We start from the raw sequence: 20,721 nt of genomic DNA on the forward strand, positions 1-20,721 counted from the left end.
AATGCCCTAAACGAACGTCAAGCGCACAACACTGTGGGCCGTACACGGCCAAGCATACTAGCTTCACTGACGATATAGCCTCAGCCAGCACAATTGAGGACATCAAACATTAAAGTTTCGGGTTGTCGGGTTTTAACATTCCTCAAGAGCAAGGAACGGGTGGCCAGACGGTATGGATTGCCAGCCCCTAGGAGCATGTCTTCTCTCTGCACACGCAGTAAGACGTGCCCAGTGCCCAGTGAGGAGAGCCCGTCGGACACATCGATTTGCCACTGGGTTGCAAAGTAACATAGGCAGCCGCACATTAAGGGGCATAAAGAGAGGTCACAAGGACAAATTAGTACAGAGCCGTATCTACAGCGACAGTATGGAGAGGTTGTTTAGCTCGTACCCCGATAGGGAACAGCTATGCGCTGGGGTGGAAGTTCCCCATATGCTTAATAATCCTGTAAGGGCCTTGAGAGCCCGCCATCCAGTGTGTCCCTCACCAACGTGGCCTGCATCTTTGTGTATGTGTGTGTGTATGTGTGATATCGGGAAGGGAGATGAGCCGTGATCGGAAAAGTTGGCGAGCGTCGAAGCTGATGAGACACCATATTCCACCTCACAAATGAGGTGTGATCAACTTCCAACGTGGGACGTGTGTACTTTGGGACATCGCACAACCGGCACAACATCTAAAAATCCAACTTGGCGCCGGGTTGGGGATCAATATAAAAGCGTGACCGTTACAAACCGTTCGATTCCTTGCATACCTGCTGCGTAAAGACCCTGTTCGCTCACCCAAACACTCTCTAAGAAAGTTAAAAGCTAGTACATGCGGTTGAAACCAGTTCTTCTCCTTGTTGCGCTGAGCTAAGCTGCTCACAAATGTGGCGACGGGCATTCCTTATCGGCCTGATGAGTGCTGTTATATTATGGATTAGTAAGTATGCCTTATGATGCTAGCAGATGCCACATCTGCGCATCCCCGGCGTCCCGATGTTTTGTCGCGGTGTGCGCTTCAAGGCCCAGATCTAACTTGCCGATTGCGACATTCACGGGGGCATCTTAATACCATAAGCTCATCAAATGATCGGGCTTGCATGACATGAAGCTGCTGCCGAATCCGCTGCCAATACCGACACCCGCAAGCACTAGTCGATCTTGCCTTGTGGATTTTGCTCCTTGGATACATGCACCCTGCCTTTTTGGATCCTATGCGTCTAAGCTGATGACTCGCTGCCCTTGTCACGGCCTTGTGCTTGTCAAGATGCCCCTGCCCCTCGGGCCTCATCCCGCAACCCACGCTTGCCCAGCCGACTTCCTCCCCACACCACCAACCCCTCGACTGCAACCGCTGGCCACCCCTACTCAACCCCTACTTCTCCACAGGCCGTGTGGAGATACCGCTGCCGTACCCCGCGCATCACTTCATTTTCAAGGATTTTGACCCCGCGCTGCTGCCCACCAACCCCATGCCACTCGAGGTACGATAAAACACACGAGCTCTCAAGTACCAACATGGCCAACACGGTTTCCGACGTTTTCTGTGATTTCCAGCGCAAGGCGGGATCTTAACGCTGCATGTGTTCAATCGTCAGAGCTCCGAATCACCCCAAGTGCAGTACTATCTCATCACGCACCGCTCCTGTTTGCCGCATGCTTTCGTTTTGCGGCTCATAGGGGCCCTATATCTGGCATAGCGCTGTACATGAGTTCCAACCGCTAACGGCGACAGGAGGAGACCCTAGGCATTTAGGTTACAGGGTGACGTGTCGTGCGGGCGAGGCGGGGCTTCGTACGGCGGCACTTTTGCCCTGCGCTGGTGTCCGTCTCGGTCACAGTCCTCCGTGCTAATAGCCGTACTACCTCCCGTACTTCCTGCCGTGCAACTGCAGGGTCCGTACGCTCCGAATGAGATTCTCCGTAAGGGGCACCGCCTTTTCGATGGTGTCATTCAGTCCTCAGGTTGGTTAAAGAGGGAACCCCAGGTGACGGTGAAAGGTTGGATGATTCAACACACAGCTGTGCCGATGTTTCCTCTGCTTCTTCTTCCTTCATCATTCGCGCAGGTTCCCCAGTGAGGGTCTTGTTGTATTCGATAAGCATAAGCAATGTCGGGATCGAACTGGGGACGTGGTGATGCTTGCCCCTTGAGGAAGTTTGGATGTCCGTGTAGGTAGTGTCGACAGCCCTAAGAGTGACCCATGGGTCTGGGTTCCAATATCCTCCCACCCATCCGCTGCGTAGAGCACGTGGCCATTTCTCCGGAAGGTAACCTCACGCTGATTGACAAGTTTGGCTACGTCTACGAGGCCGCGCCAGCCACCAGTGTACGTACGGGCGAGGCGTGTATTGTCCGTACGAGTAGCCGTACTGGTTTCCCACGGCTGAAACGTCGGTTGGGACCTTTCCTCCGGCCAATATCTTTCTTTGCCTGTTAACTCTGTTCGTTTCATAAAGGTAAACTCTTACATGTGATTCGGTAAGTTGCATTCCTAGTAGTCATTAAAAATCCACGTCTGCTGTTTAGTTGTATGTTGTCTTTTTACTAATCTGGTCAAACCCGAATCGTGAGGTACCAAAACGAACAGGGCCCGCAAGGCGCTTTCCCGGAAGGTTTCACATGCGGGCAGGAGGAGGTGGCACACACGGTGTATGTCGGCTGCACGTGCCGCACCCGCTGCAGGTCCCCGGCGCCGTGTACCCCGAGGAGTGGGCTCCGGACCTCCCCCCCGTGGCCTACATCGGCCCCGCGGGTCGCCCCCTGGGATTCCACCACGACGGCGCGGGGAACCTCATCATAGCGGATGCGCTCAAGGTTGAGGGGTGTGGGGTGCGGCCGCGACAGCGCCACGGACTGTGCCTGTAACGGGCTGTCTCACCTAGGGAGGGGCAGCATACCGCGAGGAAGTGTAGCAACACCCCCACAGCCCTAGGGGGTGCACTGTTCAGTCTGTCAGACCGTGTGCAAGTTGGTCGACTAATAAGCAGCGGCGGGCACCACCTGACTGCAGACCAGGTCAGATCACATCGAGTACAATTAAATTAAACAGTCTGATAAGGTAGAGAATGAAACGTGACTAGGAGTAGGCCAAGCTTACGAAATCCTAACTAAACCAAGGCATACCTGGTTCGCGGCCATTAGGAAATCCTCGGCCCTACGTGAGGTGTCGTCGGCTCTGCAACGAGCCGCTGCCCGCTACCCCGCGGCTGCTCGGGTCCCCCAGGGGCTCCTCAAGTTGGAGCGGGGCACCCGGCGCCTCGAGCTGCTCACCAGCCGGGTGAGCCCTGATGCGGCTGTGGCCCCGGGCAGCCCCATCAACTACGTCAACGCACTGGACATCGCGGAGGATGGAACCATCTACTTCAGCTCCTCGCAGGCGCGTCTGGGCACCCATAATCCCCGCATCTATGTGTCTGTGGTGCCCATGTACCCGGGTACATTGTGCGTGGGTGTGTTTCGCGTGCGCGCTGTTCCGTGTGAGTGTCTTGTTTGTTTGGCTACGTGGAAAGGAGGGTGGGGGTTGCTGAACTGAGCGCTTGGTTCAGGTACTCGCGTGTCGGTATGTGTGTGCGTGTCGCGTCATGTCATCTCCCCGCGGTGCCGGGGCTTCCCCCGTCGTCCGTCTCTAACGCGCACTTAAGTTGAGGACTAAGCACATGTGCACCCTGTCCGGGAAAACACTCCAAAGTCTCAGGTCCCCCACGGACCCGGACCCGGGCCCTCGCCTCCGCAGGACGTCCCCGTGGGTCTGTCGCTGTTAAAGCCCGCCTTCTACGACACCTTCAGGTCGTACCTCCTGGGCCTGTACGGGGTGAGTACGACAGAACGGGCCAATGTTCAAGTTTAAGCTCACCATTTTCGGTCCATCTCATCCAAGCTTCAGAAACCCTAATCTCTCTTGTACGACAACACCTGCCTCCAGCGCTGCCCGTGCCGCGCATGGCCGCCGCCCCAAACCCGAACTCCTGTGTACCCTGTGTACGGTTCGGTTCGGTTCACCACGTGCACCTCAAACCTACCGCAGGGTTCCATCAGCGGTCGGCTGCTGAAGTACGATCCATCCACTCGCCGTACGGAGCAACTGGTTTCGGGGCTGTGGTTCGCCAACGGTGTGGCGCTGTCCGCTGACGAGTCCTTTGTGGTGGTTGTTGAGACGACCCGCGTGCGGGTGCACAGGTCGGAGCTGGTGTGGGGGGGAGGGTTGCGTGTGTGGGGGGGGAAAGGTTGCACGGGGCAGGGGTTGCGGAAGGAGGGAAGGGGACGGCAAGGGAAATCCCCGGGGAGGAGGGAGGGAGGGACGGAGGGAGGGAGGGATGCCCAGGCTTGGAGTGCCGTGCAATAGGACCAGGCAGCCGGCACGTGCCCGAGCCCGAAACCCGCACATCCAACACCGCATGTGTAAAACTGGGTCCTAGTAAGCTCCTAAATTAAACTCCCCCTATCCCCGGTTCCGGCCCTGCCGCCTTCTCCTCCTCCTCCCTCCTCCAGGCACTGGCTCAAGGGGCCCCGGGCGGGCACCACTGAAGTCCTCATCGACCGGCTCCCCGGCTTCCCAGACGGGATTGCACGCGCCTCCGACGGCAATTTCTGGGTGGCGCTCGTGGCCCCGGTCACGTCCGTGCCCAAGCTGCTGCGGTTCAAGTTGGCGCGGGTACGTATCGTACAGTTGCGCATGTACTCAGAAGGACTGCCCTACCTCTTAAAGCTATAAGTTATGCGCATCTACACTTTCCATTTTACCTTCCTGGAAGTTCCAGGATCGATCCCGACAGTGATCGGGGTAAAAGTCCCTTTTGCATTTGAGCGGGGATGTGGGCTCATGTGGATGGACGGTGAAGGGCCCGACTATGGTGACCTGCAAGCCGACTTAGATTAGGGGTTATCGCCGCCAGTGATCGGGGGGTAGAATTGGCTGGATGCGGGTGGTGATGGTGGTTGTGGTTGTGGTGGTGGTGATGGTGGTTGTGGTTGTGGTGGCGGTGGTTGTAATGGTGGTGGTTGCCGAACCCGGGAAGAGCACTGAATTAGGAGAGTCGACATACCGGCATCGTGAAAGAATGATGTTGTGGGTGCCCCGAAGTGCGGGGGATAAAGGTGGTAGGGACTGTCTGGTTAGTGGCCTTGGGTGAAGCTATAGCCCCCTATCCCGCACACTCATATGTACGTCGAAGGGCCGTTCACTTTTCCTCTTCCCTCGACTACTGATACACAACGCGCAAGGGATTGAATGAAGAGGTAATTTTCATGCAGTCCATCATTCTTTAGACTTGGACAGTTGGGGGCGCTTTGGACGTCGGCATCGACATCTTCACACACGGGTTTTCGCTCTCCCTGGAGTCCCTGGCCCGGGCGCCACAGACATTTCCCGTGGCCCGCTCTCCTCCCGCCCATACCACCTCCCCGCCCGATGTTCCGCCCAAACCCCCCGAAGTCGGCTCCTTCAAAACCGCCTACTGGTCAGTTTGCTTCTTGTACACTCTTTCCTTGGCAGCAGCTTCACTCGTTCGTGGTTCGTCCTTCCCACCACCACCCCGCCAGGTCCTTCTGGCGAATTTGCCCACATGGATAAAGCCTCCAGTGTCCAGGTTGGTGGGGGCGGGGGGGGAGAGGGCGCGAGGGCGGAAGAGCCCTCAGTAAGGGCTAGGGAAAGAGGGAGATTGAGGTAGGGAACGGTGGTGACGGGAAGGGAGGAAAGGATCTTAGCTATAGATCCGTCCAAAGCAGCTGTAACCGCCTTACTGCCGTACCGCCGTGCAGATGGGGCGCCGTACTAAAGATCAGCCCGGATGGCAAGCCGCTGCAGTTGCTCATGGACCCCGACGGCAGCAAGATTGGCTTTATCTCGGCGGTTACGGAACACGACGGAAAGCTCTTCTTTGGCAACGTCAAGGAGGACTACGTGTCGTACTTCGACTTGCGAGATGCTTCCCCGCTGAAGCAGCAATAGCAGCTGTAGCAGCTGTAGTCGTCATGTAGGCGATGATGCTGTTGCTTCTACCACTTCTACAGCTGTAGGGCAGCTGAGCGGTGTTTAGTTATGCGCCATGTTGCAGTCTGGACGGATTGCGGCGTGGCGGCACGCAGAAGTGTCATGCACCATCCTTGCTCTCTGCGCCTTCCATCCTGCGGTATATGTCTTGCGGTGATGAGGGGCCGTAACTGTTTACTTCCAGTTGAGCTGATGTGCTGTGCGGTTGTGGCGGAGAAAGGAGGAAAAGTGTTGTTTCATGTGGAGTCGGTTTTATTTTGAGCTCTTCGTGAGAGAAAGCGTCTCGGGAGAGGTCGTCTTGTCCAAGGATCGCACAACCGTACGGCCGTACGGCATTTCCTCCAGCCTTGCTTGGCACTACATATCTCCCAAGGGTTTATGTGCAGAGCGGTGTGCATTGATCATCATTGTTTTGGAACAATAGTTATCTTGACCGCTGCTTGTGTGGCAATGGTCTGTGTGTGTGTGTGTATCGACATTGTTCTTCTTTCGTTTCCTTCGTAACATATACGTGCATATCATTGGGATGGCGATGGGTGCGGTCGCATGCGTTCTTTGGGGTTCGTAAATGATTGCCGTGCGCACGGCATGCCGCGCATTTTTCCTTCTGCTGCTTCTTGTACATATTCTTCCCCTTTCTCTTCTCACCCATCCTCTTGCAAGGAGGGACACCGTAGCTCCTGCGGCCCCCACGGCTCAGCCTCTGCAAGAATTGGACATGTCCTTGTGCGCTACACACGACGGCTGCATGTTGATCCCCCCCCTCAGCTGCCTACTCATGAGCTTTTAGGATGCACTGACATGTGTGAGATTGTTCATGACAGTCTGCTGATAGGGACCGAATCCAAATCCGACATCCTGGACATGTTGGTAGCAGGGTGACACTGGTTGCCTGTGTTATGTTTTCACTTTACACAAGTGTGTGAACTGTGAAAGAAGGAGCGGCAGATGGGCCACGTGGCAGTAGAAAGCCAAAAATCAGCCACAGAGGCTTTTGATTGTCACATGCCGCTTGGCATACGGCATAAACCAGTACGGCATACGGTACATGCCAATATGGCACCTAAGATGCAGGCAGTACGATACCGTGTATACTCATATAACAAAGCCGGCAGCCTCGATTGCCAAACTGCTTTACACATGTCTATACCCTAGGGTCCCAGACCCGAAGTTCTACCGGCAATACGGCAATACGGCATCATAGACTCAAGTCCCTTGTTCAATTCCTACCTTCACATACATCTTATGTATGCTACAGAACGGCACACGACACACGTACACGACACAACAAATACTTAACATGAAAGCAACTTATGCAGCGCGTCTCACAGCCGCCAGTATATTGAGACACGCAGGAAGGAATCGCAAGAAACCTGGGCAGCCTAAGCGTTCCCAGTACTAAGTAGAGAGAGAGTGTGTGTATGTGTGTATGTATGTGTGTGTGTTACACTGTTAATAACATGTTACCTAAGCAGTATAACGAGCTGCCCCTACGGACCATGAGGGAACCCTTTCAGGGACCAAATAGTATACAGGCTCTTCAACATACTGTTTGCTCATATGCCATATGATGCGTGATGTGCGAAACAGGGGGTTATATCTTCGCCCGTGGCAGCTACCCTGTGAAACCCTGCCTTCCCCGGTATTTCGGGGCACCCTCATCCAGTCACCCTAGTCAACTTCTCAGTGGATCGCTCAGGTTCCGCACCCACCACCAGCATCCAACGGAATCTGCCGGGTCGACAGCGGCCCAACTCCATTCCTGGTCGGCTCGCAGGTCATATGTTGGCTAGCAGCACGTCACCTGTAGTATTCAACGTCCATGGCCCCCCCGGCTTTTACGGACACACCCGCACTTGTGTGCGGAACTTGTAACTTGTAACTTGTAGTAGCTGGCCTCTCGACATGCTGCTGAAGCACTTTGCGCATACTTTTAGTTGATACGTGTGCCGTACTGTGTACCAGCTACTACAGCAACCCTGACCTAGCTACCCCTACCTAAAGGCACCTAGTCACCGAAAGCCATCATTCCATGCCAGTGCCAAGACGGCAGAAGGTATGTAGGCGAGATCCCCCCGATACATGGCTTCCAGTGGGACGGCACCGCCAATGGCAATGCCTCCACAGCCAAAGAGATGAAGGATCATTCCTTAGCCAACGCTTGAGGGGCTACGGCCGGCTTCTGCTTATACAGCAGTGTTGTCCCCAAACACCGGCTAATGGGCCCCCGGGGGCGCAAGGCTGAAACAGCGGGTGGGTGGTCACGTCAGCTGTTCATCACAGCCCGCATCTCTGGCTGTCCCCATTAACATTTCCGTAAACGACGTTAATCTCACCCCATCTTCCAGTGCACCTCGACCCAAGCAAGCTCTCGATCGCTTCAGCAAACCGAATAAACCTACCCTGGGTCTGGGACCCGCTGTAATACCTGCCAAACAGCACCCCGAGATCTGCACACACTCTTGCCTTTACTGCATTTTCACCGCATGCGCACCTCCCTGCCGGCTCACCATGTACGGCCCGTACACCTACCACATGGTTGTCTAACTCGTACTGTATAGCCTTGCTACCTACGCATCCCCCTGCACCCCCGTGCATCCTACCATCAACCAATTTGCAAGCACATGCCCAACGTGCACACCTCTAAACAGCGACGTCATTCAGCCTAGCATGATGGTCCCTTCCGTTTGACATGAAGAAGGACTCCTTGGCCCAGCCACCCTTCTACATCTCCCAGCTAGAGGTCATACCCCGTACTCATTCCGTACACATTCTGTACAGGACCCATCTTGTAGTCATGACCACCAGCTAAACGCTTCGCTCACCATGCATTACGCTCATATTCCGGTAGGTCGAAGTACTTGAGTGCCCGGCACCTGGGGGGTAGACATGCACAGGCGTGTGCATTACAACATACGTGCAGACATACATACATACATACTGACAAGCAAGAGGAGCTGGAATCTTGGGGAACGGTAGCCTCCACCTTCTTCCCACCCCGCAAAAGCGGGTTGTGGGGCGCCCTGCTAACTATCCACCGCACTCACCACACTCGTCCAAACCCACCTGTACGGCAGCCCCAACCCATCTGCCTTACCCAACACCCCAAAGCAAGGTACCAAACATCCTAACCTAATGCGCGTTAGTGCACATCCATACTCCGCCAGCCGCTCCTCCACCTCCACCTCCACCTCCACCTCCACCTCCACCTCACGCACCTCTGTTTCCACGTGTTGTAGGTTTGCTCGGTGGTGTCTGCCATACCCTGTACGGCGCCCACCAGTCTATCGAGCCACATTACGGTGACCGGCTCGTGCTGATGCAGCTGCTGCAGCAGCACCTCTGAGTTGAGCAGCAAAAGATGCACCTGTTGAACTTCATACCACTGACCCGCGACAGGGGGAGAACCAGCCTGGTTGGATATGCAACGAACAGTGAAAAAAAAAAGATGGGGGAGGTCGGCTGGTTAGAAGGTTATCACGAATAATGCTGGAAGGGAAATTGGACCACCGCACGCTCGCCCCCACGCATCAGCGCCCGATTGTAAAAAATAGCTGTATCTCCTACTCCTACACCTACTCCTACACCTACTTACTTCTGTCAGTCGCAAGGTTGTCTCCGGAGTGGGCCCCCTCAGCAAGGTGGCGTTGTGGTGGGCTCGTCGTTGCAACAAGTGGGCAAACTCCACCGCCAACATCCCCCGACCGCTGTCACGGCCATCAGGGAAGCTGTGCCGCCGGTTCATCAGGCAGTCTAGAGGGAGTGGTACATGGGAGGATGTACATGGGTGTATACGCTGGGATACGTACTTAGGGATTTTTCAGCTCGGGATTCCGTTCAGTCGCAGTGCAGGAAGAGGGGGAAGGGGAATGCTGATTAATAGCTAATTGAAGAGGTACCTGATGCAACCTGTTGACGAATCCCTGCAAGCACATGTTTTATCTAGCGCATCGCGTGCACACCACATTACATCACATCACACCACATCACACGCGCGTTGTGCTGCCTCAGCCACGTGCCCATCTAAGCATCCACACACCGCCCCCGCGTCCGGCACTCTTCCTGTCCTCTCACACCCCGTACCTACCACGTAAGCAAAGCGCAGAGACATACATACAGATACACAACCACTCCGGAAGATACGTGAAGAGATACACGCAAATACCTTGCGTAAGAGCATCTTCCGAACTTCCAACTTCAATTCCCTTTCCCCGCCTCGTGCTTTCCTGCTCATGCTTGTCCCCCAGCGGGTTGGGAACACGTGGACATACCTACGGAGCTACAATCCATCTCCTACAGAAACCTTTCCAATTGCTCTCACCTGTCTTGCCGTGGCTTTGGTTCACAAGGCTTTGGTTCACAAGACAAACTGTTTGCTTGACACACACGCACTGGAGCTTCAGTAGGGCGATGTCAGCCTACCAACCAACCTACTGACCGCAACAGAACAAACGCACCTTCGGATGTGAACGCCGTCCACTCACACTGGAGCTGATCCCAGCTCTCACCGAACGGCAGCACCGTGTATGCCGTGTTGATGTGGAACCAGGGCGCCGAGGTGGCGGCACCCCGGGGGGACGTGCTGGATGCCCGTGCCTGGGGGCTTAGAACCTGCACAGCCACCCAACACCACAATACCAAAAGAGGTACATACAGACGTCGATTCCGACATACGTACATGGGCACCTGCCCCGTGTGCGTCCATCAAGGCTCTGGGTCCGCAGGGCAGGAACGGGCTCCAGGCAACCCGCATGAGTGTAACTTTGCACGTACATACATACACAGGTACGCTGTTTACACATAAGCGCGTGTGCTTGTTGTGCGCGTACACGACCATGGAATATATTGACAACGGGGTTCAATGCACACACTACGAACAGCAGCTGCAGCAGCAGCAGCTGCATGTAGCAACAGGATCAGGCTCCAGGGGGCTCCTGTAGCAACGCTCGCAGCATCCGACCCGCCAGCCCCCTAATGCGCTAATGACCCACCCAGTCGGAGGTGCAGGGTACTGCCGGCCAGGCCGCCACCGCCCCCAGGGATACAGCCACCTGCGCAAGACCCGCCGAGGCGCGAACGAAATCCTCCTTGGCTACAAACAACGGTCGGGCAGACGTGGGGCGGGTGGGGCGGGTGGGGCGGGTGGGGCGGGTGGGGCGGGTGGGGCGGGTGGGGCGGGTGGGGAGGGAGGTAGAAGCCAGCAGGTGGACAGCGATGTCTAGAACGCCAAGGTCGGTGTGGATGGGGCAGTTAGCCCGGGAAAAGCGCATGGCGGGGAGAGAGGGGGATGTGTGAAGGAGCTGGATAGATCCACTGGTGGGCTCGATCCCTGCCCCACATACATACATACAGGCAGGTGGCTGGCAGAGGTTAAGGCCTGACTTCTGACTCGAGTGTGTGAGAGGTGGTGAATTCGGAGGCGGCCCCCCATCTTGTGGACGGTGAAGGACGTGATTATGTCAACTTGCGAGCTGACCAGGAACTAAGTTGAGGCGCCGTTGATCCGCTAGATTTGGTTGGATGCTGGTGGTGAGTTGCTGAACCCAACGAATACATTCTGAAGTCGCACGGGGTGAACGGATTAGGGTGCCCCTCTAGCAGGGGAGAGCAGGGAACTGCCTCGGGAAAGGGGGCCGCTGGTGAAGCTATACCACCCTGTAACAACATACATACAAACATGCAACTAAACCCCTTGCGTCCTAACCAGCAGGACGACCCCCTGGACTACCAGACTCACACATCTGCGGTGTTATGACTCCCGGCGCGTACGCCACCACCCTCTGGAAGTCTTCCACTTTCTCAAGAAGGGCCCATTCCAGGGCGCGGTAGTCCGGGTAGTTGGTGTAAAACACCCGGTACGGCCCTCCACCCAATCTGGCGGCACCCAAGGGCGGATGCAGCAGCGCGGATGGAGCGGGTGGGGGGTTGGAGACTTGAACATGGACACAAACCCGGACATTGCAAAAAAGCAGCACGTAGAAACGCAAAATGAGAGCGCGGCCACAATGGAGATACATACATACACGTACCCACAAACACATCGAGGGGTGTGTGGCTATCAGAATTGGACCGGCGGGGAACACAGCTGAGTTACTACCTCTAAGCCGCCGTCCACATGCCCTCTCACACACACATACACACACGCGCGCACACACACTCAGTGCGGGTGGACTCGCTCCTCAATCAACAAAGCGATGACACGCTGCAACTCGTTCACCCCCCCCCCGTGCGCACCGTCCTGCCACTCGCCAGTCGTAGTGGCCAGTGACTTGCATTAGCAGCAGCTTCTGGAAATCGCCCGGGTACAGGCCCGCGTGCAAGTGACCAATCGACTGGTCATTATCAGCAGCAACAGCAGCAGTGGGAAGAGGCGGCGGCGGTCGGGGAAGCCAAATGTTACAACGAAGAAAACCGCAAGTTCAGCCGACGGGGGAGCGGTGAGCGGTGAGAGGAGAGAGGTGAGAGGAGAGCGGCGAGTGGCGAGTGGCGAGTGGCGAGTGGCATCACGCCGCGACGCGGCGCTACCTAGGGGCCAACCTGGTACCTAGCCACCCGGCGGACCCTCCCTGGAGCCAACAGCCCTACAGACGGCCACAGACGGCCCCCACCCCGAGGACTGCGGTGATCAGCAGCATCACCACAACCACCTAGCTGACCCATGTACCCGCATGTACTGGGCGGGCAGGTGAGCCGCCCCGCCCCACTCCAGCCCACTCCAGCCCGCGGACGCGCGCACCTGTACTTGGGGCACGCCGCTCAGGTGCGTGTGCCACAACCCCAGCCGGCCGGTGACGTACCACTGGGACTCCAGCCAGCAACCGGAGCAGCGCCCGTCGCCGCCACGGTAGCCGACTGGGTTGCGTGTGGGGGCCGGTGTGGGGCAGCACGTGTGTGTGTGTGTGGGGGGGAGAGAGGGTGGCATGCCCGGGAGAGGGAGAACAAGGAGCGCTCACAACAGTGTGGAACCCAAGTAAAGAAACGTCTGACGGCTGTTAACCTAGCACCTTCCATGCACACCCTACTACATACATGCACAACCGCATCTCTGTTACTTGCTGCCCCGCCAGGTAATGCCGCACACCTTTCTTCACCCTACCCCCAGCTCACAGCCTACTGGGACCCACCATCGCTTCCCCACCCACCCACCAGGACATGCACCCTCCGGAGGTCCAGGGCAATCCAGGGCCCTAAACCGCGCCGCCACCCCGCCCGCCCCCTCACTCACGGACATTGAGCAGACCGAACAGCTCCGGTTGGGTGTCCTTAGCCTGCTGCGCCGTGGCGGGGTCCTCGGGGTCAGGTGGCAGGGGAACACCTGCGGGCGTGTGGTGGGTGGGCAGGAGGTGGGAGGTGAGGTGAGGTGAGGTGAGGTGAATAATACTCCTGCACTCCGGGCACTTGCCACAATCGCCCCAGAGCCGAGTTTGAAGCCAAGCCATTGCTCAAACGCTTGCCAGTATCCAAAATTCGGACTCCACTACGGAACTAGGGGATGAACTGCCCACCCTGGAGGCCCCCCTCGCCCTGGCCGCCACCCCTCGGGGCCCATCGAGATCCCCCTGGTGACAGAGGGCAGGCGACTACAGTGCCAAGTAGCAGATAAAAGGCCCCCACGCAAGTACGGCACTGACCTAGATCCAGCATGGCCTGCCGGTACGCTCGCGTGTAGGGCCCTATCTCCGGGTTGAACGGGTAGCCGCCCCGCTCCTTAGGCCACACCCCGCCTGGGGAGTCCGGCGGGGGAAGGAGCTCAGCTCAGCCCAGCAGTTTGGCGTTTTGTGGGGCGAGGCGACGCCGCTAGGCGGGTTGAGACACCAGGTCTAAGGGAACTAAAAGTTAAGGTGCAGCTGGAAATGCTATCATCATGCGTTTCTCCCCAGGTCCTCCACACGCGCGTATCAACATCGGATCACCACGAGAACCAGAAACCTCAAACGATTCCCTCCTGTGCGGATTCCCTTAGGCCCCTGCGTTCCCTGACTAGCCCTTTCACTGCCTCTTGACATTTCGTTTCTTAGTGTCGTACATTTGACTGTGGTTCTATTGTGTTGCAATTTGATAGTTAAGTCCAGTTGGTTAAAACCAATCCTTAAAGATATGTATTTCCCTGGCAAGCGCCGTACCGCTGTGCGGCATGCGCAGTACGGCGCTCTGTATCGAGATATTGCCTCCGAAGCGGCGGCAGTGCCAAGGGTCGTTGAAGCTGTCACACGCCACCTCCGCCAGCTCGCCCGTCAACTCGTAATCCTGCAGACATACATATCGACATGCACACATAGGCATACGTGTTTATGTAGGGAGCAGGCCATGGAACCGTGGCGGAGGCGCGTGTGGTGGTGGTGGTGGTGGTGGTGGTGGTTAACAAGTGCACGTATGGAACGATGGAGGTGCAGGGGGCCCCAGTCACACATACATACATACGCACACACGCATACGAGGCGCATTGTAGCCAGCCAGTAATTCATACAGTGGGCCATAGGTCAGGCAGCCATAGGTCAGGCAGCGGACGAACGACATCGGTTCCTCCTCGGAACAGTACGGCCGTCCATAAGTTGGGGTGGGTAGCCACACCACACACACTACCAGCGGGTAGCCGTGCAGCAGCAGCCTCACAGAGAGGACCCACTCAAGCCCACATTTAAAAATTTAATTTGAAATCCTAATAGACAACTTACCGCGGGGAAGAAGCCTGGGGCCCCTCCCGCGCCAGGGCCGTTGGCGCCCTGGAAATCCTGCGGTTATACACCAGGCAGCAGGCATAGCCGCGCCCCACCCCGGGCCGACCCGTGGGTCCAGAGTGGTGCTGGGAAGAGAGAGGTCGGCAGGAGTGCTGCATGGAGCGAGCCCAGCAAGGGACGGATACGGTGTGCAAAGTCAGGGCGTTTGCTTTGATATGGTCGTACATACATACATCCAAACATGGGAAGGAACGCACTCAAGGACGCGGCTGCCGGGAGGGCGCCAGCAAACGTACGTATGTTTGTATGTTCGTTTGCCGCCTCGTATTGAGCAGCTGGAGCCACAGGGGCAAAACACGCGCAGGACAGCGAACTTGCCGTACAGAAGGGATGATAGTACATGCACGTACGTTGCGCCTGCTGCCTTCGTAGCCCAGCTTTGCCAGCGCTTCTTCGTCGTCGCTCAGCATACAGCGCATCGATCCGAAGCCAATTTTCCCGTTGACAGCATTCCACATGGTGTCCGTTAGCAGAGTCTGGTCGTCCGCGCAAGTTACCCATTGCGGCTCCCTGGCTGGGGTTGTACGTGAGTGGGGTCGCAGAGGGGCACGCAGAGAAACAAGTGAGCCGACACAATGAAGGCCCCCGAACAGGTCGGAAGAGCAGGTCGGAAGGTCTTTTGCGGCGTCGAACAGCGCTTAAATGACAAAAGCAGAAACCTGAATTCCGTATTTCGTGGAAGGAACTCATCCCGCCCCGCCCCGCCCCGCCCCGGCCCCGCCCTGCCTCGGGGTGATCGCTACTCCATTCATCAAATCGTCGCCAACGTTAACTCCCCAGCACAGTCAACCCCGGATAGACCCTCGGCGAAACCCTGATCCCCCTGAACCCGCCGGCCTGACGGCCTGCCACTCACTCAGCCGCTGCGATAGTGCCGTCACGGCGCTGCTGTCCTCCGCCCACCGCACTGCAAGTAACGGACATGGAATCCGCGGTGGAGGAGACAGATATACAGATATACAGACAGACCGAGACAGACCAAGACCATGACAGACACAGACACAGGAAGCACGTTGCTCCTGCTTAATGTCAATGGCGATGGTGGTGCGGCACTGTGAAAATCTTCAGAACGGGTTTTACACCTGTGTATGCACGCAGCCCAACGCTGAAATAAAGAAGTTGCCGGACTTCAGAAGGTTCTCACCTCGGACATGCACTGAAGCTTACGCTTGATAACGGGCAAGCAAAGTGCAAAAAAAAACAATCACAATAAAGGAATTGACGTGGGGCGCCTTGTGCGGGGTTTGGGCGGGCCCCCCCCCTGTGACGGGGATATGTAAAACTTAGCCAGATCCCCACCCACGGGCCTTTCCTCTTAGGGCTGACCGCCGCAGCGCCCCGTGCATCGAGTATGATATGCAGTGCCGATCATGACATCATTGCATCACGCACCAGCTCGGTGCACAGCCTCGTACAGCAGCCAAGCCACGGGGCCCCGGGAAGACGCGTTCTGCAATTGCATCCGGATCGTCAGGATAGTAGCTGATATTTAGTTGTTAGTTATTAGTTGTTAGGGTTAGGGTAGCGGTCAATGGCCGCGGGATTTCTGCAGTAGGTGCAGCAAACACAACGATTAGCAGGGTTGCACTGTACGTATCCGTATCACTATACGTATCCGTATTGAATACGTACGTATTGAAAAATTACGTCGGGAATACGTTAAGAAATACGTACAAAACAATAATTGCATTTGCTCTCCTTGTTCTTTTTGTCCGTCGAAATGACCGTCACGTGCTGCCACTCGAGCCCCTTATCAGCCATTGCAATGGAAACTCACAGCAACTGGACTACAACACCCGGCCGTAAAAGCTAAATATTATGAAAGAGTATCAATAATACGTTCAGAAAAGATGTTTGCGGAGGTACGGGGGTTGGTGTACGGGGCATTCGAGGATTACGTATTTCATGCCGTATTTTAGCGTATTTATTCACTTTGGCCAACGTACGCGTATTATACGCGTATTTCTGAGTCTGTCGTGCCGTATCGTGCAACCCTGACGATTAGCCACCACCTCGCCGCTCTCCCCCGTCAACCATTTCGTTACCGGGGCTACAACTTTAAATCAGGGACTTGGGGCCCCAGTTTCCCCCAGTCCCCCCCCCACTACCACCCTCACCCCAGGGTTCAACCCACTACCCCCCAGGTCCCTCCAGCGCCCACCTGGATGTACGAGAAGCCCCCGTTGATGCAGATGTCGCACTCCGCCTGACTCATCATGTTGTAGCTGCTGATGGGCGGCTGCTTCACCCGCCAGTACCAGTCGTCAAGCACCAGCACGTCGGAGTCCACCGCCATCACATTGTAGCCCAGAAGCACCGAGCGCGCTAAGAACGGGGGGAGGACGGCGGGGAGCGGCGGATGCACGCATGCATGGGAGCTGTGCAGGGGGCCCCAGCTTGCATCATCAGCAGGGCGGCACTTGTGCCGGGTGGCCGTAATGCATTGGTGGTATGTCGGCTGGGGGTGGTGTTACTAAGCTGTACACACCAGCAAGAGGGTGGGGTTCGTGTCTGGCTGCCGAGACCTCCCGGGAACATACAGCATCAAGATCGCACAAAAGGCAGCCGCAGGAGGTATCGAACTGCCGACCACCCTAAAACTGAAAAAAGCCCAAGACAACCTGCCTGCCTGACTGCGACCACGTCCATCGCGGCCGGTGTTCACCTCATGACACAACCCTTAGACAGCATTATATGATGTGCACGACAGCCTGCTGACCGTCGATCGACCGGGCTGGCTGGTCGCTGTTTCCGTCTAAGCCGCCAGTGGCGCTGCAGGCAGCTCTCCGGTAGCTGGGCTCTCACGCAGTAACCTAATGGTGGTGGTAGTCGTGATGGGGGGTTATGGCAGCGGCAAAAGACGCACCTACAGTAAACCATTTCTGCCACCATGCGGTCAGTCCGAAACCTGTACGGAAGTAGCGGAAGCCGGCGGGGTACGGGATACCACTGCAAGGCGAACAGGTGGAGCCGGGAGGACGGTTGGAGAGGGATGGTTGGAGGAGGGGGGGAGGACTGTTGGAGAGGGGAAGGGAGGGGCCAGAGGAACGGTTTGGGAAGCTGATTGCACGTAGGATGTCAATTAAAGAGTCCTGCAAAGCAGAGCTGCTCATGTGGGTTGCGAGCCACTGAATGCACACCCACTACCTGCTGATGCATCCGGTTTCGATCACCGGTCCCACTCCGGAATTCCTCACTCTAAAGATTCATGGTATAGAATGGTCTATAGATCGTGCCATATATAGTATAGTATATAGATGGATAGACCTGAAAATACTTGGCCTATACACATTCCCCACGTTACCAGGCGCCTATAAAATACCTTGCCAGTGCCATTTCGCGACCTTTGCAACGTTAATTACTCGCTTTTCTACTTTTATTTTTTTGGATTTGGCAGTTGGTCCAAGGCCCGCACGCTCACGTGCATTGTCGGCACTGGTGATGCCCTTTGTCATCGTGTCAGCTAGTCAGCCCATCCGGTGAAGAGGTCCCCCCACAAGGCACCTGCCTGCCATAGCGCCCGTGGTTGCTTAGGTACTAGCTCTATCTACGGTGTAAAGCGGACTCGCTCTACGGGGTCGTCAAGTCCTCTGCAGCGCTACGAACTGTGTTCATTGCATGCGCATGTACGTGATACATATATGTATGTGTATGTATGTAAGCCACATGGTCCTATTTTTGATATGCGACATTGCGGTGGGGTGCGCTGTAAATAGCGAGCACCAGATGAGGTGCGGCGTTGGCTCGTCGGACGCTTGTCGATCGTTTAGCTTTTAACATAATCTGCTGGTTCGCGTCCAGACGACTGATGATACTTCACACTGATATTGATGAATCAGTAAGCAAGTTACAAGACTAGGTGATTTTTGATCCTCTTATGTATGCGTCCGACTGGCATACCGGCCGGCATCTACCTAGGACGGGCCCCACCTCTGGTCCGCTGTGGCGTAGCTGACGCAGCTCAGCGGTCCCTGTTCACTTGTGAAGGCCACGAAGATGCGGCCGAGGCGATGACAAAGCCTAGAATCCATCACTGGTAAGACGTGGCCATAACCTGCTGCTCCGCGAAGGCGAGACACCGCGTGTGCAGCATGTGCGACGCGGTTCTCGGCAAATATGATGATCTCTTTATTGAAGGCCGTTGCTTTAAGGGCTGCCTTCAGCTCCTGCGCGGTGTCTATCGGTCCAATGTATCCGCCCACATGGCCGGCCGAACAGTAAGCACCTTGACCCCGCCGACGACATACAGGATTTCTCTCTTGGAGATTATGGCTTAGAGTCTCAGAAGCCGGCTGTGCCTTCATTTGCACAGCAGCCAACGCCAGGACACACAATGCGAGGCCGAAAATGTGCACGAACATCGTCACCTAGCATGGATGGACCGAATACTCTACCCCCTAATACTCCTTTGGACAGACGGGTATTGCCGAAGCCACGCATTTTATTTGGAAGCTGAACTCTTGCGTTCGTACAGGGCATTGACGTAATTCTGCGTTCTTAAGTAGGTCGCTGGCCAAACCATTACAACGGAACTGAATCTCCCCGTTACTCTCAGTACAAAGTTGTGCCATCCCTCGCAATGCCGTGTACTGTTCGTGGAATACGAGTACGAATGAGGGATGAATTAGATTTCTGGGGATAGACCTTAGCGCGTAGTTTAGTGGAAGGTGTTAAAAATGGCTCTAGCTAGTTTATGAAACTACAGCCTCCTTTTCCTACACGTACGGTGGACATGAGCCTTTTGTACCGGCGTCATTTATACGGGCGGGCGAGTACGGGTACGCGGGCAGGTGAAGAATTACTAAACTGAAGAAATTATTAAACACCCGTGTTCTGCATCGCAATCGAGAGGCATGAATACCAAATAATAGTTTGCTTCATTATTCAGAATAGAAAGTGAGAAGGGATGCCAGGGAAGCGCGTGGCAATGGCGCATCGCAGCCGCTGCATACTATTACAACGCGAGTGAAAACGAAAAACAGAATACAATAAGGAAAGGCAAAATGCAGTAGCACATAAAAATGCAAGGAGAAAATTTAGGTTGTGGGAAATAGCCACTTCCGATATCTCTCTCGTATATTACCAAACCTCCCCAGCTTCGCCGCGAGTGGTTTGCGGCACTTTGTTGTGAAACATGTGCGAGCCAATAGCCGCCGTACGGTGGAGGATGAAGGAACTGCTGAAAACGGAAGCCCCCTGGCTCCCAGTCCCCAGGCTCCCAAGCAGGTTCCCAGGTTGTATTCACTAAAAAACAACCGTCCACGGTGGGCGTATTATTGCTCGGAACTCTTCTCCCCACGTGGACCTTGCCCTGGGCGCCTGTGCCCTCCCTCCTGTCAACTTCCAACCAAAGACGTCCTTTACATCCATATTATAGGCTTTCCTCTGTTAAAACACGTGTGAGGTCTTCACGCACATCTGCACATGCCAACGACCACTTGCGCGAGACGCTGCCCTCGTCAACTCCGTCCCAACTCCATTTCTGCTCTCTGGTGCGACATTACCACTATCACCACTGGCTTTCATATGCAATTCCTTATATATGTGCAGGGCCTTCTGGTTTCTACGTTTCATGCGCCTACGACGGAGGACCAAAAGAGTGAGACGTGATCGTTAGGCACGGGCACGATAATACGGCATCACAGCGATTTCAATATGGTTGCGGGGATGACTTCCAGATGGGGGAGCTATTGGGACGAAAACTAATGTTTGATGCCGCTCTGGGAGAACTGACTTTGACGCTTTGTGTAATTCACTTGTGCCGCGTCCTCAGTCTCTCTCTGCTGACGACATACAGTTCTCTATCTTCGCCCTCCTTTTTCAGAGTTGCAGACACAGCCGACTACATGTAATGTTTGTACCACTTCTGCAAGCGTCAGCATTTGGGAACTGCAGCGTGTATCCTTACTCCTTCATATTCTGCACGGAGGGTTTCGGCTCTGCTCGCCGGAGTGCAGCGGGTTTTGCGGTTTAGTCCAGGAACGTTTTTTGTCTAACAGAATCGA

The 20,721-nt window shown here is 55.8% G+C and overlaps 2 protein-coding genes across 2 annotated transcripts; one reads left to right on the plus strand and one right to left on the minus strand.

Moving 5' to 3' along the window:
• Positions 1 to 819: 819 nt before the first annotated feature.
• On the plus strand, positions 820 to 6,617 carry str1 (strictosidine synthase). The gene is made up of 11 exons (XM_002956309.1): positions 820 to 925; positions 1,375 to 1,469; positions 1,881 to 1,950; positions 2,233 to 2,315; positions 2,672 to 2,803; positions 3,213 to 3,434; positions 3,723 to 3,800; positions 4,014 to 4,165; positions 4,478 to 4,640; positions 5,528 to 5,574; positions 5,747 to 6,617. The coding sequence occupies exons 1-11, from the start codon at positions 871 to 873 to the stop codon at positions 5,934 to 5,936; spliced, it is 1,287 nt and encodes a 428-aa protein (XP_002956355.1). The 5' UTR covers positions 820 to 870; the 3' UTR covers positions 5,937 to 6,617.
• Positions 6,618 to 8,194: 1,577 nt separating this feature from the next.
• On the minus strand, positions 8,195 to 19,077 carry VOLCADRAFT_97349 (uncharacterized protein; the record flags this gene model as incomplete). Its single annotated transcript, XM_002956368.1, has 20 exons — positions 8,195 to 8,219; positions 8,804 to 8,854; positions 9,197 to 9,363; positions 9,574 to 9,731; positions 10,436 to 10,589; positions 10,970 to 11,070; positions 11,716 to 11,852; positions 12,213 to 12,310; positions 12,715 to 12,830; positions 13,204 to 13,293; positions 13,610 to 13,702; positions 14,102 to 14,225; positions 14,654 to 14,710; positions 14,752 to 14,808; positions 15,067 to 15,230; positions 15,573 to 15,623; positions 16,109 to 16,166; positions 16,878 to 17,041; positions 17,583 to 17,665; positions 18,647 to 19,077. 20 exons carry the CDS (start codon positions 19,075 to 19,077, stop codon positions 8,195 to 8,197), a joined length of 2,379 nt encoding a protein of 792 aa, XP_002956414.1.
• Positions 19,078 to 20,721: the final 1,644 nt, after the last annotated feature.

The sequence above is a fragment of the Volvox carteri genome (genome assembly GCF_000143455.1).
Source record: "Volvox carteri f. nagariensis unplaced genomic scaffold VOLCAscaffold_60, whole genome shotgun sequence".
Taxonomy (NCBI): Eukaryota; Viridiplantae; Chlorophyta; class Chlorophyceae; order Chlamydomonadales; family Volvocaceae; genus Volvox; species Volvox carteri.